Source organism: Lepidochelys kempii, chromosome 7, assembly GCF_965140285.1.
Source record: "Lepidochelys kempii isolate rLepKem1 chromosome 7, rLepKem1.hap1, whole genome shotgun sequence".
Taxonomy (NCBI): domain Eukaryota; kingdom Metazoa; phylum Chordata; order Testudines; family Cheloniidae; genus Lepidochelys; species Lepidochelys kempii.
The window spans coordinates 76,538,621-76,564,672 of NC_136386.1; the positions used below are offsets into that span (position 1 = coordinate 76,538,621).

The 26,052-nt window shown below is 42.4% G+C and overlaps 1 protein-coding gene across 11 annotated transcripts in view; it reads right to left on the bottom strand.

Annotated features, from left to right (window-relative positions):
• The window catches only part of ANK3 (ankyrin 3), a 557,055-nt gene that overhangs the window by 69,257 nt on the left and 461,746 nt on the right, over positions 1-26,052 (bottom strand). For 10 of the 11 annotated variants that reach the window (XM_073353398.2, XM_073353395.2, XM_073353406.2 and 7 more), the window contains 3 exons: positions 16,921-17,044; positions 13,872-13,974; positions 2,912-3,018 (listed from right to left, as the gene is read on the bottom strand). In XM_073353398.2, coding sequence (XP_073209499.2) covers positions 2,912-3,018; positions 13,872-13,974; positions 16,921-17,044 — 334 coding nt within the window. Of the gene's footprint in view, positions 1-2,911; positions 3,019-13,871; positions 13,975-16,920; positions 17,045-18,524; positions 18,742-26,052 lie in introns of those variants that run through there. The other variant, XM_073353402.2, reaches the window with a different exon arrangement.

Consider the following 26,052-nt stretch of genomic DNA (forward strand, 5'->3'; position numbering starts at 1 on the left):
ATACAGTACTAAGCCTTAACAGACCAATATTTTCACATTGCCGGCTATATGGAAAATGTATTTATTGACAATAACATTTTATTCATTCAGTTTTCAAAGTGGTGATTTTCCCTTTTAAAAACGTAATTCTTGTGAATAATATTTTCAAATAAAGCTTCATGCACTGTTTCTATTGAAAGGATTAGTAACTGATGTTTACCTAATTTAAGGCCTGTCTCATAAGGTCAGCTAAATTATGATCTCTAAAATACAAAGCTAAAAGCTAAAGAGTGAACATTTCTACTTTAAAATAAACAAAAGACAGAGGATATAAGAGGATGCACTACAAACATCTACGCACACTTTGACTGTGGACAGAGAGTTGACATAAATAAAACAAAATGAGGATTCACAGAAAGGACATAGTTATCACCTTGAATCATACTGGGGAAGTGGAGAGGAATAGCTGCAAAATAATTTAGAAAGCAAATGGGAAAAATTAATTTAAGATAATTAGAAGCAAGCAACAGAAAATGTCAATAATTAGCCAAAGAAAAGTAACCATCAGAAAAATAATGAAAGCAATGCATTTGAGGGCCAACTTTAAAAATGTTTTGGCTTCCATTTTATATATATCATGTTTTGTAATACACAATACGCTGTACACTGAAAAAAATATTTCCCATTAATTTAAGGGTCATGTCTCCTCTCAGTATTGGCCTATAACTTCTATTAGCATTCCTGGGAGTTGCATGAGTGCTTGGAGAACTGAAAAGACGCCATATGCTTTTGTGCTTACCATAGATCAACACAGAATTTAATGGGTTCTTTCAATTTGTGTTATACCCACAAGCATGCTTCACTGTGTATCTTGGAAAATCAACTATTGTGCTTGCATACAGCAGTTGTTTTCCAAAGTACAGTATATGAAGATATATATAGCTAAGCATTTGAAAAAGATGTAACTCCTGTAAGCCATTCATTAAATTTCTCTTCAAATTGAATTTTTAAAAGTTTATAGATACGGGAATGCACTGTGCTTAATCTAACGTATGGTACATTTACAGCCTAGGATCCAGGTCTTCTGTGTTCATTATTATAATAAGAAACACAGAAGATTCTTTCACTGAGCCAAGGAAACCAAGGGTTCAAAAGATGCAACATGCAGACATGGGGAGAAGTGGGTATACAGGGTTACACCTGAAAAATTTAAGTAATAAAATCATATGTTGTTTACTCCACCAAATTTGTGCTTTACCCATCTATAGATGCAGGTTTCTTGGCAGATTTCTGAGCTGTGTAATGATTATTAAGGGAAAGATGCAAAGCACACACTGGTAGAAAGATTTACCTAAACTCAAAGAACAACATGAAAAAAAACCCCTTGGCTTAAAATGAGAAAAACCAGAAGATTCTAAATTAATGCCATAATTCCCTCCTTTGCAAATGTTCAGTGATTTGGAGCTAGATCTTCCATTCCTTGCACACCAAAATCTCCCCCCCCCCCTTTCTTTTTGGTGAACTAAGAACATGGGACAAATTTTAGATAATTTCTTCTGAGTTTGTGTATGTGAGGGAAAGGGATAGCCAAGAGGGAGATGATCGTGCCTTGCTCTCCCTAATCTGGGAGCACAAAGTTGGCAAGTACTCTGCAGATAGAGTTGTAGAGGGACACTCTAAGACATGGCTGGGAATTTTAGATATGCAAAGAATGCAGGGTCAAGCCCATGCAAAATTGTCCATGATTGTTAGGGCCTCTGCAGGAGGGCAATTTCAGCTAAAATAACAATACTAATGGGTAAATTTTTAGTCTTAGATCTGAATCTCCTTGAAGCTCTGACTTCAACGTTAAGCACATGCTCAGGTACTTTGCTGGATTGGGACCTATAATTCTACCTGTTAGTCCTCATCTTTTATATTTGTACTCTGCTTAGGTACATGCTTAAGTGCTTGGCTGAACTGGGACCTTATCCTTAACTCTGAATCTCTTGGAGCTTGTTGGTTTAAATGCACCGTTTACATTATAAGTGAAGCTAGTCAAAAATGTATGTGTGTGAGGAGGGAGCGGGCAGAAATCAGTGAAAAGGAATACAGGATTTTGTCTCCTGTTCTTGTTGAAAATTTTACTACAAATATTGTTATTAGGTAATCTTATGTGTGATACAGAATTCCCTTTGGTTATTTATACTTTTTAACTGGAAAATTCTACAATATGCATTTCAAATATCACCCATATCTCAATTACTTGTGGTACCATTAAGTAACACTGTACTAATAGTGATGCTTTATTGGTAAGTGAATCGTGTAATTAACATCAAAAGAATTTTTTGTAGGGGGTGGGAAAAGGGAAGGTTTGGTGCAAATAAAACAAAAGATTAAATTACGAGCTCTCATTTTTTTATGGAAAAGTGAACAGCAAGTGCAGCATAACATCGTTTCTCTAATTTCATATTTAGAATAATGTAATACAACATAACTAAAATCATCCTAAGACATATAAAAGCAAAGCGTAAGCAACAGAAAAAGCAAAACAAGTTTATTACAGGAAGTTCTCTGTGGGATTTCAGCTTTTCCTTGCACCTAAGAAATTAAGCATGGAGGAAAATTTTCATAATGAGATGCAGGACTTGAGCTCACAACTCCTATTAACACTATTGAGAGACCTTTGATTAAATCCCTGCCCGTCTCACAAATTCATGCCCACATCTCAGATGAAACCTTGTGGAAGGCTGAAATACAAGTTTTTCTTTCTATGTAATTCTCGATTTATTTTTGCCCTGTCCCTGTTCTCATTGAAGTCAATGAGAGTTTTGCCATTGGCTTTAACTGGAGGAGGACTGGAACTATTACCAGCAATTTCAGTAGGTTATAATGTCGACATAACAGTACAGTTTCACACTTAATGACAAAGGAAATCTGTTAAATGACCTACCCAGAATGGATGGGACTTGAGACAAGGTTAACATTGTCCAAGGTGTCTGCAGCCCAGCTATAATGTCTGAGAGAATCAGAATCAAATTCCCTTGGAAATGTCAGGTGCTTCAAAAAGATAAACAAACAGATATTTAAAATCAGCATGAAAAAGTCAAACATTTCTGCCCAGCACATCTCAACTCAATTTTACAGTTAGAATTACTTCCTCTGCACACACTCCTGCTGACATTTCTCTGCTCTAGCAGCAGCAAATTACTGACTTTGGAACATAGAATTCTCAAAGCAGGTTCCCACAGCTCTCTAAGTTTCCTTTTTCCTGCTTTTGCTCCATCCCTAATTACAGCTCTCTCTCGCACACTTTTGTCCAATCTGTGTTTACATGCAAGGTCAAGAAAAAGCTATGGAAAACTGCTTGCTTGTGCAGAAAATTCCTGGGAAATCCACCCAGGGTTAAGTCTTGTAATCTGGGCCAACCCAAGGGGTTGGGTATGGCAGGCCCAGGAACATACGCGTACCCTAATCTGCTGGGGTATGCTCCCCCTGGCTCTGCCAAGGCCCCCCCCCCCCACTCCACTCCTTCTCCCAAGGCCCCACCCCCATCCTGCCTCTTCCCATCCCTGCCTCTTCCCCGCCCAGTTCTGCCCTCTCCCCAAAGCTCCCTTCACAACCAGCACCTCCCAATGCCACAAAACATGTGATCCACAGCAGACAGAAGGCACTGGGAGGGAGTGGAAGGTGCTGATCAGAGGGGCTGCCGGCGGGTAGGAGGCGCTGGGGGAGGGGGAGGTTCTGGTAGGGGGGCTCCCCCCCCCCAACCTGCCACTTGCCTCCCCGTTCGCCTCCTCAGCCCGCTCACCCGCCTCACCTTCCCACCTGCCTCCTCACAATGTTATCGAAGCGTGGAGCCCCCCAAAGCACTGGGCCTGGAGCGGTCACCCCGATTTGCCGTACCCAAGGAACGCCTCTGCTTGTAATCCTTACTTGGGCAAAGCTCCTATTGACTTAACTGGATGTTTAGCTTGCGTTAGAACTGCAGGATCAGGCCTTCAGTGTGCCAACCTATGGTGGGATGGAGTATTTGCTTTCTGTATCGGTTGAGTTATCCTGGGAATTTTTTATGAAAGGCTGTTTCCCCTAGTCACGCACTTAAACATTGTTTAACTCTGCACAGTATTGGCCCCCTACAGTCATAATTAAGGCTACGTTTTAGTCACAGCTATTTTTAATAAAAGTCATGGACAGGTCATGGGCAGTAAACAAAAATTCATGGCCCCTGACCTCTCCATGACTTTTACTATGTACCTCTGACTAAAACTGGGGGGGGGGGGAGGCAGAGATCATGCTCGGGGGGGGGGACGTCCCGGGGGGCACTGTGGGTGTTTGGGGGAGAGCGCAGATGCTTTGGTGCTTGGGGGCGGGCGCTGCAAGTGCTGGGGGTGGGGGCGGGGAGGAGGATGGCCGAGAGGGTGCCACAGGTGCTTGGGGGGGGCAGTCCGGGGGCACTGTGGGGGAGGTTTGGCGTGGTTGGGGCAGGCTCCCTACCCAGCTCCTGAATTCCACATGCTGCCTCCACTCTGCCCCAAGCCCTGGTTCTGTAACTCCCATTGGCTGGGAACCACGGCCAATGGGAGCTGCGGGGGTAGTGCCTGTGGGCAGAGGCAGCAAGTGGCGCTAGGAGCTGAGGGAGGGGAGTTCCTGTTGCTCTTCCGGGGAGTCCAGCACCCCAACCCCCAGCTCCCCCCCACAAACTCCTGCTACTGGGCGGTGGGGCGAGACTGCCTCAGCAGCAGCTGGTGCAACTAGCCCATGGGCTGCCTAAATTGTCAGGTGGCTCCCGGGGCAGTTGCACCAGCTGCTGCAGAAGTCACGGAAACAGTGACAAACACAGAGCCTTAGTCATAATTGAATTACATAGCTTGTCAAATATTGATAAGTCAATCAAACTAGAATAACACTGACAGACTTTCAGCTGGGCCCCTAAAGTGTTACTGCATCACAGAGAAAAATTGTCCTTTTTGCAGGAATTAAGTAGAACTCAAAAGAACTTTCTCTTCAGGGCAGTAACTCATTTCAGTTTTCACCATCCCATATAGATGCATTTTGGGGACAATGCCTTGTCATGGTTCTATAGATTCTTTCGCATTGTGTTGGTGAAGTGCACCACGGCTGAACTTTTTTTTTAAAACCAGTTATACCATTTAAATCATCAAATACTGCATGGGCATATTTCCTGAGAGGAATGCAAATGATGTGAATGCCACTAAAACACGCAGGAAGCACTGTCAGACATCAATCTAAGTCAGGGGTGGGCAAACTTTTTGAACTGAGGGCCACATCCGGGTATGGAAATTGTATGGTGGGCCATGAATGCTCATGAAATTGGGCGTTGGGGTGTGGGAGACAGTGAGGATTCCGGCTGGAGGCGCGGGCTCTGGGGTAGGGCCAAAAATGAGGAGTTCAGGGTGTGGGAAGAGGCTCAGGGCTGGAGCAGGAGGTTGGGACGGGGGCTCTGGGTGGGGATGAGGGGTTGGGGGTGCAGAAGGGTGGGAGGGGGATCAGGGCTGGGGCAGGGGGTTGGGGCATAGGAGGGGGCTAGGGGTGCAGGCTCCAGGTGGCGCTTACCTCAAGCAGCTCCCGGAAGCAGGGGCATGTCCTTCCATCGGCTCCTATGCGGAGGCGTGACCAGGCAGCTCTGTGCGCTGCCCCGTCTGCAGGTGCCACCCCTGCAGCTCCCGTTGGCCACGGTTCCTGGACAATGGAAGCTCTGGAGGCAGCGCTTGGGGTGGGGCAGCATGCAGAGCCCCCTGGGTGCCCCTATGTGTAGGAGCTGGAGGTGGGACATGCTACTGCTTCCAGGAGCCGCACGGAGCGGGGCAAGCCTCTGACCCCACTTCCCAGCTGGAGCACCAGAGCGGGGAAAGCCCTGGACCCTGCTCCACAACGGGAGCTCAAGGGTCGGATTAAAACGTCTGAAGGGCTGGACGCGGCCCCCGGGCCATAGTTTGCCCATCCCTGATCTAAGTCAACGTGCTTGTCACTCAGTACCAAAAGAAAAGCCTGTCTAATGGTTGGGTAGATCACTCTGCTCAAAATTTTAGTGCTTCTCATAAATAAAATAGTTCTGGTTGTACCCAAAACATGAATAAAGATAGCAAGTACTTTCTGACTGCACAAATCTGATCTTTTATCTTATGTTTTTCAGACCTAAATCTCATGAACTGCTTTGAACACAAATTACTCAGGTCCAAGCTGAGAAGGAAAACATTTCTGCATTGGGAATAATGCATTGGTTCCTACTTTATATATTGGCATTAAAGGTAATTTTAAAATGAATCCTTTTAAATGGGAATATCAGTTCTAGTCATAAATCCAACAAATACAAGCACAGACGTATGAAAGTCCTCCGCTGAGAAGGTGTCACAAGATAAACAACCAGTAAGTGTTTGTTTTTTGCTTGAACCTGCATTCCTCCTTTTACTCATTTTCAATGTTTTTTTCTTTAAATGTTTCTTGCATTTTGGCTTTGTTTCCAAGAAAGTCAATGCCATAACAACATGTTTAAAAATCTTCAGGGTACAACTTTCCTCTGCCATCTGTCCAACTGTACAACAGACATAGTTTTTGATTTTCTCTTCTTTCAATTAGCTCTTTTATTAGGGCTTCTTTTTTTTTGTAAGATACTTACTTCAGACAACTTGCAATGATTCAAGTAAGCAGACAACAATAATTATGGGCATGTAGCATGCTAAAGTATGGCAAGCGTTGAATATCTACAATATGTTAGCCAGGCCATGGTTCAAGAATGACAAATTAACATTTAATGCAGGCAGTTTCTCTAATCCTTTTCAACAGGGCACTAGTAATTCTTCCATATTCCATGGAGAGGATACATTTTCATCAGGATGCCTTGACTCTCAAGTTCATGTGGAAATGCCAATCCCGTCAATATCTATTACCCTGGATTTATGTGACTTTTAAAAGAAAAATCACAATGATTTATCATATGGTTGTACAGGTATAAAAGCTAAATTAAGGTAAATCCCAAAAGGTTTGTGGTCTGGTTTGAGGTCTAGTAATAAAATGTAGCTAACCCCAATCTGACAGATTATTATTTCAAAATTATGCAAACTGAAATAGCCCAACATTTGTGTATTTAACGTAATGTGTGGGAGGCAACAGGAACAAGGATTTTTTCCACTGTTTTGGGGGAACTGGTGTGAAATTACTGCCCCATCCCAATGGGGAAAAAATCACTGACCAACTCCCACTGGTGAAACATAGCAGGCCAAAATTAGGGAGAAAGCCAAGATTTGATGACAAATGCATCAAAAAACGGGCAGTTAGCAATTTTCCCATTGTCAGCTTAAATACTTGGAGGCACTAAGGGAAACAGTGTCATGGAGCTCTATCCTCCATTACAGCATACATCTTGGAACATAGGTACAGCATAAAAATTTGCCACAGTAAACTAGCAGATGAGAAAATGCCACAATTCCATCATACTTGTGAAGATGGGAGCTACACTCACTGCCACTTTTTTTCTCATTACCCTATGCCCTAAGTAAAATCTGCCCCCCAAACAGCACACATTGCCCTGGATGGAGATGCAAGCCTGCCCATCAGAGCTGCTGTAATACTCCTTGCAAATAGATGTAGTGTTTCCTAGTGTGTGACAGGACAAGGCCAGATGGCTATAGAAAAGTAGTGGGAGATAGATATATTAGCGCCAGGCTAAACAAATCCCTGGTACCAGGATAAGTGAAATGGCAGCTGCTCCAGGTCAATTAAGACACCTGGGACCAATTAAGAACTTTCCAAAAGGCAGGGAGAATGCTAGGTTGCTTGGGACACCTGAAGCCAATCAGGGGCTGGCTGAAACTAGTTAAAAGCCTCCCAGTTAGTCAGGCGAGTGTGCATGTCAGGAGCTGTGGGAGGAAGTTGTGCTGTTGGAGAGACTGAGTAGTACACACCATATCAGGCACAAAGAAGGAGGCCCTGAGGTAAGGGTGAAGTGGCGCTTGAGGAAGTGAGGGCTGCTGTGGAGGAAGTAGCCCAGGGAATTGTACATGTCATGTTTCTAAAAGGTCAGCTACCATAGCTGCTACTATTAGGGTCCCTGGGCTGGAGCCAGGAGTAGAGGGTGGGCCCGGGCTCCTCCCCTTTGCTCCCTGATTAATCACTGAGACTGGGAGACACCAGAGACTGTGCAAGGAAGGATAGCTTCTCCTCACCTCCCTCACTGGCCTATGATGAAAATGGCTCAATAGGCTGTGACCCTTGTTTCTAGAGAGAGAAGGGTTATGTAGAGGGTCACAGTGAGCCTCTGAGGCTAGCGAAATCTGCCAGGAAACGCGGGACCCACGGAGGCAAGGACAGAGCTTTGTCACAACTGCTTTGTCCAGTAATCAGCATATTCTCCAAATAACAAACTCCAGGGAAAGGATCTCTACTGTCTGGTCCATTATTTTCTGAAAAACTGCAGACACCTCCAGTAGGTAATCTGTTTCACTCAAAACAGGTCTCTTGGAAGTATTTACAACCATCAGCATCCTAGATCCTGCGGCCAGGACTGCCTGCAGATAACTTTGAGAGAGGATCAGATTGGTATGCTGTTCCTTCTGTTAGTTGGACACACAGGTCTTAGGCAGCAGGCATCTGTTGATCAAACTCTGGTGGATCATCAAAAATTTGAAATTTCCACAAAGGCAAACAGAACCCTCTGCACCACGGACACGAAATAGTGAACGATACAGAGGATGTTATTTCATCTGCAGTGTCTGCAATTTACCCAGCTGGTACTAGACTTGCGCTGTGTATCCTCTTGCAGTTGAAATCTGGCTCTTACCCTTTTCAATTGACCCTTCTCTGATACAAAGAACCACCACATGCCTTCAACCCATAAAAAATGTTTTACCATTCCCCACACTCAGACAAAGATCTTCATCTTGCCAGGCAGTCCCTTCCTCAAAATGCCAGGATTCTAGCCTCAGGAATAAGGGAGTACATCTCACTCATCATGGAACTGCACTAACACCATAATGTCCACTTAGCCGTAGTCTCTTATCTGGGAAGATGTTAGTACCATATCTGTTTCATTAAGTGACCTCACAGAAACTTTCTGTGGACCAAGAAATATGGTTCAAAGCACTGCTCCCATATCAGTTTAAATCCTGAGTAGCTCCCCATTGACACACAAGATTATCCTACAGGGCGGAGCTAACAGGCTTCTTGTCTGCAGTTTAAATAGTGCTGGTTCCAATACTGACATATGTTGTTAACCATCACTAGTCATCATCTTCCCATTGAGTAAAATCTGTCTGGATTGCCTGCCCACCTGGGCTGTAGAGTCCTTTTCTAAGAATCTTTGCTTCCCACAATTCTGGCAAACTGTACATACAGCATCCCTAGGAGCTCCATGATCCACTACACTGGAAACATGTTGGTGTCTATAACCGCTTGTGTTTTGCGGTAATGCTGTCTCCAACACTATTCAGAATTTTTGCTTCTCTTCATCTTGTATTGGGTGGCCTTATCAGGCGCAGGGTTTCAAGGGTGCATTGCCAAAATTTCACTGATTGCTCCTAAAGGCAGTAATCCTGCTAGTTGCATGACTGCATGGCCTTGCTGTGTGATATGAGAGGTGCAGCAAACTATGATCCTTTCTCCCAGGAGAGCTTACCCAAACAGGAGTGATTCAGCAACCACCTGTGAAGTCCTACATAGTGGATAGACTGGTTAATGTAGGCTATCTTCTCCAGAGGCTGATTTGAGAGCCTGCCATTGTGAAGTAAATAATTCTGAAGAGAGAATCATTCAGATTCTGACTGACCTGTCTACATCTGTGGTAGCACAGCAGGACCCTGATGGAAGAGAGACTTGAACTCTCTCCTTGTATTAGGCTGGTGTTGCACAAGATGCTTTGGACCCATGTCTTTTGTTATTGATGAAGACTAGAATCATAGAATATCAGGGTTGGAAGGGACCTCAGGAGGTCATCTAGTCCAACCCCTGCTCAAAAGCAGGACCAATCCCCAATTAAGTCATCCCAGCCAGGGCTTTGTCAAGCCTGACCTTAAAAACTTCTAAGGAAGGAGATTCCACCACCTCCCTAGGCAACGCATTCCAGTGTTTTACCACCCTCCTAGTGAAAAAGTTTTTCCTAATATCCAACCTAAACCTCCCCCACTGCAACTTGAGACCATTACTCCTTGTCCTGTCATCTTCCACCACTGAGAATAGTCTAGAACCATCCTCTCTGGAACTACCTCTCAGGTAGTTGAAAGCAGCTATCAAATCCCCCCTCATTCTTCTCTTCCGCAGACTAAACAATCCCAGTTCCCTCAGCCTCTCCTCATAACTCATGTGTTCTAGACCCCTAATCATTTTTGTTGCCCTTCGCTGGACTCTCTCCAATTTATCCACATCCTTCTTGTAGTGTGGGGCCCAAAACTGGACACAGTACTCCAGATGAGGCCTCACCAATGTCGAATCGAGGGGGACGATCACGTCCCTCGATCTGCTGGCTATGCCCCTACTTATACATCCCAAAATGCCATTGGCCTTCTTGGCAACAAGGGCACACTGCTGACTCATATCCAGCTTCTCGTCCACTGTCACCCCTAGGTCCTTTTCCGCAGAACTACTGCCTAGCCATTCGGTCCCTAGTCTGTAGCTGTGCATTGGGTTCTTCCGTCCTAAGTGCGGGACCCTGCACTTATCCTTATTGAACCTCATCAGATTTCTTTTGGCCCAATCCTCCAATTTGTCTAGGTCCCTCTGTATCCTATCCCTGCCCTCCAGCGTATCTACCACTCCTCCCAGTTTAGTATCATCCGCAAATTTGCTGAGAGTGCAATCCACACCATCCTCCAGATCATTTATGAAGATATTGAACAAAACCGGCCCCAGGACCGACCCCTGGGGCACTCCACTAAACACCGGCTGCCAACTAGACATGGAGCCATTGATCACTACCCGTTGAGCCCGACAATCTAGCTAACTTTCTACCCACCTTATAATGCATTCATCCAGCCCATACTAACAGGGAAGTATTGGGCCCAATGTTGGTGGAGATTGTCAAGGCCTCCATTAAGAAGGTCCAACAGGTCTTAGAGGGCTTCAGAAACTTCTCTCAAGAAACAACCACTCGATGCTGACAATCACACCTGCTATGGACTGATTTTTAAACTTCCATATCTGGGATGGCTCTTGATTTTCATCTGCTCCTACATGATCTTAGGAAGAACTGACTATGGTGGTTTTTCTCCATTTGCATCCATCCAAGAGGCCATGACCCTCTCTGTCAAGTGCAGACCTTGATGCGGTAATTCATGCCATTTTCACTGCAAAATTATAATATGGTAATGAGCTCTGCATAGGACTACACTTTACATGCACTCAAACAGGAAGATGCTGCGGAAGAATGTGGCTCTTTGCTAAGTGCTGTATCTCAGCATATGCACACAGCACGAAAAATTAAAGACTCTGCACTGCCTTTCTGTTGGTTTCCAGGTGGAGTTTAAGGTGTAAGTTTTGACCTATAAAGCTCTTTGTGGCTTGTATACCTGAGACACCAAACTTTTTTTCTGCTGCAGCAAAGATCAGCTGGAACTCCACTGGTATATGCCAACTGCTAGTAGGATGTTCTTTTTGTGGGCCCCTTACCCTCAGAATAACCTTCTTCCACTGTGGCCAAAATAGCCCAAATATGTCGACCTAAGCCCTTTGATTTTGGCAGATGTTGAGGCAGGGGTGAGGTTTGAGGGGAGTCAGGTGGAGGTGAGGATTTGTATTTCAGGACTAGAGTTTTGCAGGAACCATGATGGGAAATTCTGATTTTGTTGGAATGACTTCTTTTATACAGAAAAATGTTGGTTTGTTACTGCTGTTTTCATCATGACAGGATCGTGCTTTTAATCATCTGTCAATGGTGCAGAGAACCTGGAATGGACATTCTTTTTATGTTGTAATTGAAGTAGATAGATGTGCAGTTGGAATCAAATATCTGGTTATCATCAAAGTGATTCACATTCTTCCCAAACTGACAATAATAATCACACTCTGGATCCTTTCCTGGTCATAACAAAAGTCCTAAGAGCAATTTAATTTAAATTAAAGTAACATTCCATATTAGATTTTCAGGAAGACCTCAGTCTGGCCTCTGTCTTAGAGGGCACAAAATTCTACTTGCATGAATTGTATTCATTATTACAAAACTGAAATCACAAAAATGAAGATTAAACATGAAAAGTAGCCTTTACTGCGGTGGTCACCAACCAGTTGATCGTGATCAACTGGTCGATCCTAGAGGATCTCCCAGTCGATCGCGATCTCCAGTGGCACAGCAGGGCTGCCACTAAGGCAGGCTCCCTGCCTGCCCCAGCCCCACGACGCTCATGGAAGCAGCCAGCTCCTGCTCCTGAACTCCCTCCCAGAGCCCGCACCCCCTTCTGCACCTCAACGCTCTGCCCCAGCCTGGAGCCTCCTTTTGCACCCAAACTCCCACCCAGAACTTGCACCTCTCACCCCCTCCTGCATCCCAACCCTCTGCCCCAGGCTCAGTCCAGAGTCCCCTCCCACACTGTGAACAACCTCGACCCCAGCCCAGAGCCCACACCCCCTCCCAAACCCCAACTCCCTACCCCAGCCCAGTGAAAGTGAGTGAGGGTAGGGGAGAGTGAGAGACTGGAGGGGAGGGGGCAAATGGAGTGAGTGGGGCAGGGCTTTGGGGAAGAGGCAGGGCCTCAGGGAAGGGGCGGGGTAGATCCTGGGTTGCCCTTAAATTCAAAAAGTGATCTTGGGCATAAAAGGTTGGAGATCAATGCTTTACAGTATTGCTCAGTATCAGCATTAATGAGCGCTCCAGATTTGCTGCTGTTTAATCCAAGAACTTAGACCTGTGTGAGATCCCCCAGAAAAAGTAGAGTCTATGACAGCATATGCAGAATAGAGTTTGCCTCAAAAGTACAATTACCCAATATTCTTCACAACAGATCTAAGACACAATTACTGGTAAGTTATGCTTCATTTTCTAGTTCTTCTTTGTAATGCACAGTAGGTTAATGGAGCACAACTACCTCCTTTAATACTTGTTTAACAATCAAAAGTGGGACTTAAGTGGTGTGTGCTGGTCTTCTGAACAGGGGTCAATTTCACCCTAAGTGCATGAATAAAAATCTGCTGGATCAGACCTCAAGTATTATGAAGATAATTCACAATACAACTATGCTATTCTTTTACCCCAAAACTGACATGAAAATTTCTATTCAACTTCTGAACAAATCTATGTGATTTTAAATTTTTTAAAAGTCTGTTTAGCAAATTCTGAGAACTCATAAAACAAAGCAAACACCATCTAGATATAACCACTATTAACTTTTTAAAGTTCTTTCCCACACTGTAAGCAGCTCTAGATTCAACTTTTGTTAAATTAATCATTATACAAACTTTCAAACTATGTTAAAAGTTAGTGAAAATAGCTTCATCATAACCACAAGGCCAAATTCTTCCCTTTGGATGCATGTGAGGGAAATCAAGGGCATCCCACAAGTTCACAAATGGCACATGGTTTATATTACTGCATAAAAAGGCTAGAGTAACACATGTGGACATAGGGATTAATCCTGCAAGCTGCTGAGTACTTTGGCCCAAACCCTACAAAACATTTAAGGGCATGCTTAACTACACAAGTAGTTTCATTGACTTCAATGGGGCTACTCACATGCTCACCGTTAATTATGTGCTTACATGCTTTGCTGGATCAGGACCAGAGTACTCAGCTTCTTGCAAGATCAAGCCCACAATCGAGCAAATCCTTCAGTCCTTATTTCAACCCCTTTCTTCCCCCATTCAGGTTAATGGACATGGTAGTGGTCTCAGTAAGCATTATGAAAAGACTGAAGAACGTGGCCTTATATAGATAAAACATAAACAGTAGCCAGGTGGTACATAGCACATACCGGATCCTTTGATGGTACCAGCAATTCTTCAATCATCATGCTGTCTCGTGCATAGGAACTTCTGTTCAGAGTGTAGGACCTATCCGAACTGAAGGAGCGGAGGCTGTTGTATTTTACAATTTACCATAGAACATGTAGATGACAATGGGATGAACAAAAAAAAATTAATACATGCAACTTCCAGGGAAATGCAAAAGATGATAAAATATACATAATCTCTGAAGTAGAATAAATGAGACATTAAAAAAAATGAATATTCAACTTTTTACAATGTTATTTTCTTTTCTATCATACTCAAAATCAATAGTCCCAATGAATGCTTGCTTATTGCTTTTCTGTTCGGATTGAGATTAAATCTATGGAAAAATATATTCAGATATTTATGCTAGTTCTGAAAAATGTCCAAAACACTTTTAGGCCCTGATCCTGCAACTAACTCCATGAGGGTGGATCCTGACCTCACTGGGGTTCTGCATATGTGCTGGCTCTGTCACATTGATCAAACTGCAGAATCAGGTTCAATTTTCAGAGTTTGTCTCAGCTTTTTGGGGCTGAGCTACTTTTAACTTTATTATGAAAACCCTATTTATTCATTTTTCTACTAATAAAAAAAATAGTAATTTGTAAAAAAGGTTCCTTGTTCACAATTAAAGAGTGAGGAAATATATTAGTTTTTGTGTTTTTTTGGATGTTAAACACTTTGGAAATTAAGAATGACAAATCTGAGTATGCTGTGACTAAAGAAAATAAATGTGTGCGCATATTTAGCCCTGGAAGATACATATAGTATGTGTTAGAAAACATGCTACAAGTTGAGACATGCTTGCTAGGTCACTAAAAAAAATTCAAACAAAAAACCAGCATCTAGAAAGATGAATATGATTTTAAACAAGTAATTTTTTTTCAATTTAAAGCGCTACAATTTATTACATGCACCTTGTACTTGTTACTAGAACTTTTCTAAGTTCCTCAAAATATTCATTAAATTTCTCATTATACTGCACCCTGCTAATTTTAATGGAATCAAAATTGGAACCTTTATTATTATAAGCATACATTAATTAAACTTTTTAAATTATAAAGGGTGTAACGAAATCATGTCATATTTGTTATGTCACCATAAAAAAGAATATTTTCTAATATTAAACACAAAAAGGCATGCCACTTCACAATGCTGAGTAAAATGAAAATGAGCAATGGCAATAGCAGAGAAATGTCATGAAAGTGTCACGCCTTCTTACCTGATTTTAGGACTATTTAAGAAATTTATAGGGGAAAAGAAACAGAAGAAATAGAAAGCGAGGAATCAGACTGGAAAAAGCAAAATGCTATGGCTGGATGACATATTTAATGTATTTTTTTCTTAATGTTACACTCAGAATCAATAATAGGATAAAGTCACAGTGGGCTTTTTGCTAAATGTAATAAATTACATGAAAAGACATTATATATTTGTCTCCTCTGAGCATAACATACACATATGCAGATGTAAAAATGAGTTACACAGAAACAAAGAATAATGATGCTGTTAAAATCAGAAGTATGAAAGCCTTAGAATTCTCTCAAGTGAAGAAAAAAAAAAAAGAGGTAAAATTCCATTCTTAGATATAGAAGATAGATCTCACCTTGGATATTCTGCTTTCCCACTCACCTGAATGGAAATTACACAGGTGGGGAGAGCAGAGTAACAGTTGACATTTATCATGGAGATCTTTGAGCAGAATTTTGTGCATTACTGCATTCTCTTCACCCCCAAATTCCTCACCTATGTACTTAAACATTTACCACATACTGAAACTACAGCGTATTGATGGGCTTTGTCCATAATATAACTTATATTTTAAAATTAAGATTAACTATGTTATTTAACCCTATAAAACTGTTAGATTTTCCATTAAAAGTAATTTTGCTTATCTTCTAACACATATGCTATTTTTAAGAGTACTTTAAGATCCCTTCTAGATGTATTATAATATAAACATTTATTACATTACCTGGGGCTTATAAGCAAAACAAAAGAATACAGAGCATGTGAGTGCATGCTTCGATATCTAATGCAGCCACAACAAACAAGAGTGAAAAATAAACATCAAGCTTTACCTTATGGGAGGTGCCATTCACTGTTAGACAATGAAATAACTTTTTACAACAGATCATTAAACTATAGGAAAAAGTCCTCAGGGCTCTGGCTTGTGAGGTTTAATTATTAGCTTCAAAATAATTCAACTATCAGTAAACACCCTGCTAGTCCACAACTGTGGAAGTAATCTCTGCGCGTACAGCTTTGTTCGTTTCAAGCCAATTGTACAATGCAATAAGTTTTAGCAAAAATTTTCAACAATCCAAACATCTGTGCTAGAAACACAAGAGTAGAAATCAATAGCGTTCTGTAATATATGTTTTGAAATACTGACCTATTTTCCTTTACAAGAAATATGTTTATTCCCTAGCAAATGAAATAGGGTAATGGATTTGGGTTAACAATAAAAATGTAAAAAATTAATTTGTTTTTGGAATATTTTTATATTGAATGTTTCTATCTGATTCTTAATTTGCACCTTTAAAGAAACATATGTATTGATATAGCCAAATGAATATCATTCATTTTCCCCGGTTTTAGTCTATGGTGTTTACATTCATCTGATAAAGCAGGCACAGTAGGGAATATATAAACATGTGCTAATGACTGAAAGAAACTTGGTTTTGCTAGATGGTCTGTATTAGCTTTTACACAGATGCTCTATGTAAGTTACCAGCTGTTTGCAAAGAAGTACTTTTTATATTTCTGGAGCATGAGTGGATACCAGAAAAAATGAACAATTAATTTTCTGTATCATTGCCACATGATGAAGCCAATATGAATTAACAATACAAAACCAAACAGCAATGAATGTATACTTTAAACATAAGGGATTATCAGACTGCTGAAACATGCAACCACCATTTTTTATTTAAAATTTATTTTGGTAACGTGTGAAAAAATGCACTGGATTTGAAATAGATTGTACTTTTGATGAAGTATAAAAATTAAAAACATCTAATACAGTACCTGGCAGAGCGGGCTCCTAGACTAAAGCCCATGTATCCTTCAGCAGGCAGGGAATCATCTCCCAACTCTTTTAGATCCTGTGGCCCAAGATATTTGTCTGTATCGCCTGTCATTGCATCCTCACCTGCCAATATAAAAACTAACTGAAATCAGAAGTTACATGTAACATAAATGTTCATGTGTTCAGTAATTCATAATATCCTTCCACTACTTTCCAACAAGTAATCAATCACATCACATCCCCAGAGGTTTTTTTCCATAGCAGAACATCAATGATCTACCATCTGCATAGGTTTAAAAAAAAATTATATACAAGTGGTTAGTATAAGGGGCCAAAGTTCTTGACACTATAACTCCACTGATTCAAGAGTTATACCAGGAATGAAGTTAGTCAATTGTTCTTGCAACCTAAGCCTCTCTCTATGGGTTTAACACCATTTAACGTCTTTGCCCCTTCCTTACAAAAAAAGACATGAAGCTGAATGAAAGGCAGGTCATTCTATAATCTTGAATAGCTGTTTTTAGTCATTATCTGTTTGCAGACTCACATTGAAGAGTGAAGCATGTTTGGACACTGAATGGAAGGCCAGGCACACCTCTTCTTTTGATTTTCTCCCAAACGTTTTACAAACTTGAATTAGTATAAGATTTTTCTCAATGCTTTTTATATTAATATATGCTGAGGTTCCTAGTAGTAAGATTATTTTATTAAGACAAAATAAATCATTTGTCAAGAATTTTCATTACTGTATATGATGGGGGAGAGACATCATGACTAATACTAGCATAGATTAGAGCAAAACATATCTCTAAAATATTATTGAATTACTATGAATCTGAAGTTAAAAATTCACCCCAATGACTGTGCTAATTTCAACAATGCTAGGTATATATGAACTAACAGCTGCTTAGATATTAATTGGGAAGTAAAAACCTAGTAAATTTGTGAAAAGCAAAAAGGAAAACTGAAAGTAACAAAAGCTGCTCTTTAAGAAGAACACAGTACGGTAAGAAAGGGTTAACAAACTAACTTGCTTTCACTAAGTACATCTGAACACCATTACATCATACTGAAAACTACATTCCAGCAGTGACAGAGCAGGTCTAAAATATGCCCCTTGTGGTTTTAGGATTTTCTTTACTGTCCCCTCTATAATACAGAATACAGAGCACTGTAGCTAAATTTATTACCTTTATAAATTCAAACTCTAACCCTTTTCTTGTTGAACACATTTTTGAGTACACAAAAGTTGCACAAAAGAGAAAAGAGTTCAGATGGTGCATTCACAAAGGTGATTGATTCATAAACCTCAGCTATATTTTTCCAATTTCTTCATTCAGTACCGTTTAGACTTTCCATTCACTTAACTCAGGAAACCACAGACTGAGCTCTGTTTTTAAACTACCAATCAATTCTAAAAATACCCTTTCAGCTACTGCTTTGCAAACGACAAAATAAACAGATCAACTTTCTACTGCAACGCAGCAACAGAGATTATTTTAAGTAACAATTTAAAGGCTAAAATGTTTGTAATATACCATAGAGCATGAAATTCTGAAAAAACAACAACATTAAATACTAAATTTAACTTTAAAACTCTTACTGTTTTGGAAAGCCATTTTCACCAGTCTGGTCTATAAGATTTTTTTCCCTGATGTTCCCAAGAATTCCTATTAGTCTTTAAGAAGTGATTAGGAGTTAATCTCCAAACCAGCACAAGCAAACTAATTCCTGTGGGTCATATTCACTTTCCACTCAACTGAGATCTTCTTAACACCTTGATCTCTTCGTACGTATTTTAAGAAATGTGCATCTTTGTCCTCTCAACTCAAATAAAAAATCTTTGCAAATATGAAACAAAGTGAAAAATAATGACAACTTATTTGAGGTTAAGATCCTTTTTAATCAGTCTATAGACATCCTTTTAAAGCTTCTTCTGATTGGATTAAAACTTCTTTGGCAAGCCTCTTGAATGGCGACATAAATGCAAGCACTTGAGTTATTTGTATGTAAATAGGGGTACTGCTAGGGTGTAGCTTTTCTGTAACTTGACACCAAGGGAAGGCTCAGAGGCTAAACATGTAACTCAGTACTGACTGGGGCTGCCCAAAATCAAGGAAAACGGAGCTAGGCACAGAGTACTCCGTTGGCCGGAGATTCCGGCTGAATTAGTATTAATGCGACATTACAGACACAGGGCTACCTACACTAAAGAGACAAGGGTACAGACACTAAAGTGTTGGTTGGATCAGGGAGTGCCACTGAACTGACAGTGATTTTTCAGATCTCGGCTAAGCAGGAAACAGATAGGACAGAGGTGAAGGGGCGGAAGGGGTTGCCTTGGAGCTCTGAAGCGGACTCGAGGACTTGGAGGAAAATCTGGTTCCAGCGCTAACCAGAACCTTACAGTGCAATCTTTCAGCCCCGCTCAGGGAGCAACAAAGACAAGTAGACAGCGATGGCTGAGGTCCGGGCTGCCTGCAACACAGAGACCTCTCGTCTCTGGTGGGTGGGGAGAAAGGAGGGGGAATGTCATTCTGCCACCAGGAGAGAGCCGCAGGAAACAGGAGACGGGTGGGTGTCTGGGAGTGGAATCTCTGGGTCAGCTGGAAAATTCTCCCCCGGTCTCTCCCCTCCACCCATTCCGCACTGTGTGTTGTGCTGCTTTGCGGTGTGAGAGGGAATGCGGCTGCAGCGGTGTGAGAGGGAGCAACATGGTGATCTCCACACGCCTCTGTGTGGGCGCTTTAATCCCTTTCTCTGCGCTGCGAGCACACCCGGAGCACAGCCACAGAGGAGCACAGCGCAGCAGCCTGAGCGGGGGCGAGACAACATGTGTGTGTGAGTGGGGGAAGGAAGGGGATCTGAGCCTCCCCGGCTGCAGCCGCATTCTTGCAGGCAGCAGAATGGCGGAGCAGGAGACAGGCGCATTGCAGGCGAAAATCAAACATGAAGGGTTAGATCCCGAAGCCTCCACTCTTCCATCAAAACGCGATGCCTTGCAGTGCTAGTTACAGAGCCTTCAAAGGGCTTCATCAGTTGTGGCTAATCCTCAGCGTATAACCACATAGCTACAAGCACTTCCCCAGCCACAGCTCAACTTTTCAGGTCTGGCAAAGCCACCCGGACTGTCAAGCAGTACAAAGTCTCCCCTGGCCACCTGCTTCTGTATAAGCTCGCTTACTGAGAAGACAGATGGCCCCAGGAAAGGAGTTCGAATCGGGATCCAGATCAGACACTAAACTTTCCGACACTGATGGGGCGTTTGGAACCCATAGTTTGGTTCAACCCCACTATAGAGATAGATAGGGATAGCCACAAAGTTTGGATCCAGATCTGAATTCTTCCCAAATTCAAGGGCCCCATTTCCTTATTGGAAGGATTCAACTGAGAATGATGAGAGAGAAAACTGAAATACACACAGGGTCACACGCCCCCTCCCCAGATTTCTGCCAGGGTTCACACCAGAATGTGGCCAGCAGCCTTTCAGCACTGTGTGGGAAGGAAGGGACGGGAGCTGCTCCAACCGCAGGAGGGGGAGGGATCAGATCTGGGCTAAGCAGGAAACAGATAGGACAGAGGTGAAGGGGCGGAAGGGGTTGCCTTGGAGCTCTGACCTGGCCCATGTCTTTGCAGAGCTCATCTCTTCCTCCCCCTGCCCCAGGTGTGGCTGGAAGCTGCTTGTCCCTTCCTGCCCATACAGCGTTGAATGGCAACTAACACCTCTAAGCTGCTGCAGGCCACCAACAAAACCCAGTTGCCTCCTGTCCCCCGGCTACAGCACGGGCAGGAAGGGGTTAAGCTCTAAGGATACACTGTGGGCCAGGGCCCAGGGAACCTGACTGCCGGGGCTTCAGCAAACCAGGCCAGAGAGGTGGCTCAGCAGGGAAAGGAGCCTAGGGGATGGAGCAGCCCTGCCCCAGCCGCCACTCCAGGGCTTAGCTGATTTAGCTGAGGGGTGGAGAGGCTTCCCCATGCCAGTGCTGTGCAGGGGTTTGGCACATGCAGGGCTTGGCTCCTCCTGGCCAGTGCTCTGGGCTGGAGGGTCTTGGGCTTTCCCAGGGAAGCGGCCCAGCCAGAGGTAGAGGGAGAGGAAGGAGCCTGTTAGCCAGGCTGTTGGTGAGCTGAGTGCTCCGACCAGGGGCTGGTTCTCCACACAGCGCTGGGAGCGTGTCGCTCCCCACCAAGGGGATATGGAGGAGCAGCAGGGTGGGGAATGGCGAAGGGGCAAAGCAGGGAGAGGACAGCGAGAGGGGGAGCTTGTAAAGGGCGGAGGGGTGGGCCACAGAGGTGACACATAACCAGCTGCCACCTGGCGCCTGCGCACACATACCAGCTACCGCAGCTCACAGTGTGCACCCAGCACCGGCCAGAAACAGGACAGGGCCCTCCTGGCTGAGAGCTGGCATGCAGCAGGATCTGTGCTGACAGACCGGCAGGGGGAGTGGATGGCCCCAGCCTTGCACCCCCATCCCATCATCAGCCCCCCATTCACCGCTGGTGGACAGGGATCCGGCCAGCAGCAGGACCCACCAGTACTGGGGGGAGGAGAAGAGACAGAAAATATGGGACAATTTGCCTGGTTTTAACAAAAAGTCGTGACACCTACAGGAGGGTTTACATACAGGACTGTCCCTTTAAAAACAGGACAACTGGTCACCCTACCCTTATTCCTCTCTAGTTTATAAGCAGAGCTTTACTTCTGCTTTGTTATTAGGAAGGTCTATAATTATAAAATTGATTATTTGTAGAAAAAAAGCCAAAATCCAAAATCTGCAACTCACATACAAAGATTCTAGATCGTAGCCTGGTCACATTATACAGTAAAAACCCAGCACCACAAAGCAAACAAATAGGCTCATTTCATTCCTAGGATCTTCAGAATCATCAGTGCCGTTTCAGGAAAAATCTGCCGCCATCCAAGACACTTGTCATCACTGGAGAATCTACCAATAAGGCGTATGATTTTGAAGGTGGTCAGAAGCTCCGACAAATTCCTGATCTAAAGGAAGTCGTGTGGGAATATGCCAAGACTATTTCCCAACTCTGATTATAAAACAAACATTTGCTAGGTCAAACTTCAACAGCAGGTACTGGACATTAAATCTTCTTTACCATACCATCCTGTGATGCAGAATATTATTTGGAAGACAAACTTCGATCCCCTGATGAAGTAAAAATCTTTGCCAATGAAAAGATGCAACAGGTGCAAACAAATCTGAGCCTAGGTAAATCCAATGAGCCAGATTAACAACAATGGGATGACTATTTTCATGGCTTCAAGCTGTATCCTAAATAAAAATTACTTTCCTTTCTCTAGTATATTTTTTCTCTACTAGATGTAATGGGAAAAGTAGCAATATTCTCCTATCATTGCATTATGTTGTAAGATCTTCCCATGTGGATCTATACGATCTCTGTTTAAATTCTTAAATACATACCCATTTATGTAAATACCTTGTTTCAGGTTCTACTAGACATTACTTTTGAGATATGTTTGAGGAAAATCAACCAGGAATTCAGGCTTATGGTAGGCTACTGGAGCAGAGGGATCAGGAATACAGTTGACCTACATCCGGGGCCAGGGACATGAAATAGTCTATAACCTCTGTCCATTCTAATTTGTGTTTAAACTACAAAAAGAGCTTTACACTTATAAAAATATACAAAAAAGAGACAGTTACACTGTAACCACACAAACCATAATGGAGAAAAAACAGTTCATATCACTAAAGGTTTACTTTCCCCAGGAATTAGAGAAGAGAGCCTTTGGTCCAAATCTTGTACTTTAGACTTGGAAACTTTTCCCTGAGGACTAATAATTGATACAAACATTTTGTGCTTGGGAAATACAGAGTTACATCATTAGAGTTGGACAGTGATTTGCACAAAGCCATGGATAGGGGCAGTATGGAGCTGTATTACTCGTTCAGAAGCATTAGGAATAAACTCTACCTCAGAAAGCACAATCTCTCCCAGGTTGCCTTGTGCACCCAGGGGATGTGCATGTACCCCACGCTTAAGGATAACACGCATTGCTCCCCACTGGAGTGACAGTTCCACTTCACAAACCAGTGTGCAGGAAACATGGGACAAGACCTCACCTTCTCCTTGTGCTTTTCTGGATGTTGTAATCCCTGAAGGAAAAGTATTACTCTTAGATACTAATTTGATAGGTGCATTTGATAAACTTCAAGAAGACAAGGTGGACAGGTCACGCAGCAAACAAGAATGACAACTAGAAAAGGAAGTTGGGAAAATGGAACCAGAATAAAGGCATTGTTTCAGAGTTCAATGTATCTAAACATGAATGGGTATGATACACTGTAAGCAGATATGTAGTAGTACTGGCACAGAGAAAGGACTTCCTGCAGAAGGCATTATGTTTGCCAGATCGGCCAGCTAAGCCTACCATTGTCAGTATATATCCCCTTCAGAAAAGAAGTGAAGAGAAGGCATCCTGCCACTTCAACAGATGGACAAGAATGTCGAGATTCAAGACACCATTTGCAGGAGCTGTGTGTTAGTGGCAAGGAGATTTACAGCTGGGAATGTTGAAATGGCTCTTCTGGCTGAGCTGCAGAAACTATACTTCAGAGATTATCCTGTATCATTGCTAATCTAATTGTGAGCTGGATTACCTTGATAGAATACTTCCATCAGGCTGTATAGTCATTTTTACATCCAGTAGAATAAAAAAAATATTACATGTTGGACATGGTCATTCCAAAGAATTTGACACACTTTCTTTTAATTCTGTGGGAGACTCAAGTAAAATGGATGCAATAAACTCAGACAATCTGGCTGTGTATAATAAAACGAAGTTGAGATGTTGAAACCTAATCCTTTCTGGCTCAGATGACAAGAATACTGTGTTTGCAAGGAATATGAACTCAGAAGAAATACTGCGGATAAAATACATTTTCAGACAAAGTTATGCTAGGTGAAGTAATACTAAGAGATGAAGTATCTAGTGGAAAACAGTCTGAAGACTGACTCCCTCTGTGTTGTGTTACAACTTGGCATCCTTCATCTCTTCTTTCCAATTACACTACAGACTGAAACTGTGTTTTATGAAGGAAGAAAATATCATCTTTATTATCCCTGGATAAACATAGGTACAAACATTATTTAGAGGTCATTTGATACTACAGATAGTAGCCAGTTTGTTATATATTTTTCCCATAAAAATCAAGCCAGCTCCACAGGAAAAAAGGACAGATGACAAACCTGTTGCACAGAGGAGCATATTCTAATTTCTGTCCAAAGACCTGGCTTCACACAAGTATGAATAAATATGAATATCAAACGCCTCAAACTTTACCCAGCTGTAAAATTATATTGCATATGGAGCTAGACAGATTCCTTCAGTTCTCAATATTTAAAAACAAAAACCCCATCAACAAAAGACTTTCAGGAATGGCAATGATTTAGTCTCTCCTCGTTGCATCCTGTTATCCTCCAGTTCCTTCCATGTTCCCCGGGGGCCCAACAATATACTCTGATGATCTAGAAGAGTGTCTGTCCAGTAGTGTATGATGGGCTGATCTGTGTGACATCTAGTTACATCAAGATAGGAATCTTCAACATATGGGTTAGATCAGCTTTTTGGGAGTTTAATTGTTGTTTAAATTGAAAAGTTTGTCTGCACCTACCCAAGTCTAAAAAGAAAATGAAACTCCAAGGGCCAGCATAAAGAAAGAGCTTCATGCAAGTACTGATACTGCATCTCAGGATACCCTCCACTTGCTCCCTTCTCCCTGCTACAGCTTTAGCTCACCTTCCCTTGCATCAACTTTAATTGCCTGTTGTCAATTAGCCTTGATATGTCAGCAGCAGCAGGGCTTCTAGTTTACTCCACAAGGTTAAAATCCTGGCATGTGCCATGCAGGATGCATTCAATCTGTTGGATGTGGCTGCTCAGGCAGGAGTTACCTAGAGCCCTAAGGCAGACAATAGTTTGTCCTTCAACATCAATGACTGCCTGGGAATTTGAGTCAAGTCCATCCTGACCTCTACTAGCTACAGGATCCTAACCTAGTTCTCCAAGCAACTTCATGGAGCTTGAAACACAAGCCTACATATGGACATAACAGAAAGCCTTCACAGAAGCAAACAATAGCACTCAGGGAAAAATCTAGCTCTTATACGTTCAGGTTTCACTTGTACAGTATCTGGAATTTCTTTAAAAGTATCATTAAAGTTGAGTTTGCACATGGAATAGAATCTCCCTACATTTAAGTAAATTACTTATCATCTGAGGAAGCAGTTCAGTGTTAATTTTTCCATTAAGACGTACCCTGGTGTCGATGACTATGGTGGCTTCTTTTTTTGTACCTTAGCTGCTTCCAAGCATTTAATCCATGTTGGGTACAGTTTCTAAAGTAAGCATGTATGACTCAGGTTTGGAACATTTCCAGCTTTGGAAGGAGAAAAAGAAGAGCGAGAATCTTCTTTGTGATCTGGGTTGCTCCTAAACCAATCCGCCCTCAGTGGAGAAAATCAATTACACGTCTGCCATGTAAATATTCATTTATTGGAAACAAGACATAATTTGGGCAAACAAAGTGACAGTTTCCCCACACATTTGTCAATGCCCTTTAGTCCTGCCCCCATAAGACATGCCTAGTGTATCCAAGTCTTTTGTCTCTCTAATGTGGAGACTACCAGTTAGGAGGATGGGTGTTGCATGTGGGTATTTGCACCTTATGGTTTAGGAGTAAGAGATTCCAAAACTCATTGTCACCTGTAACTAGATATGGGTCTGAGCTGCATCTTGGTTCATGATCCAAACTTTAATTAAGTTAGGGATTGTATGGATCTGCAGTATTAGTTGTGCCACTCTCTGCTTTAATTTATTCAGTTTGAAACCAGCTCCCTGGAGGTGAGGCTAGTGCACTTCTCAACTGTGGCACTAGACTATTTACAATAGCCATTATTTACCTAGCCATTCCAGGTTCTTTGTAGCAGTTAGTCTTTGTTACCCTGAATGTATTGATTCTCATGATTTTAAATGGGTTTTTTGCATCTACATCCTTGGCCAGCACTGAAGATTTATGGGGGGAGGGCATCAAAACCCATAATTTATTATTATTATTTATTTGTTAACCACCAAAGGTGTGCTTGATGCT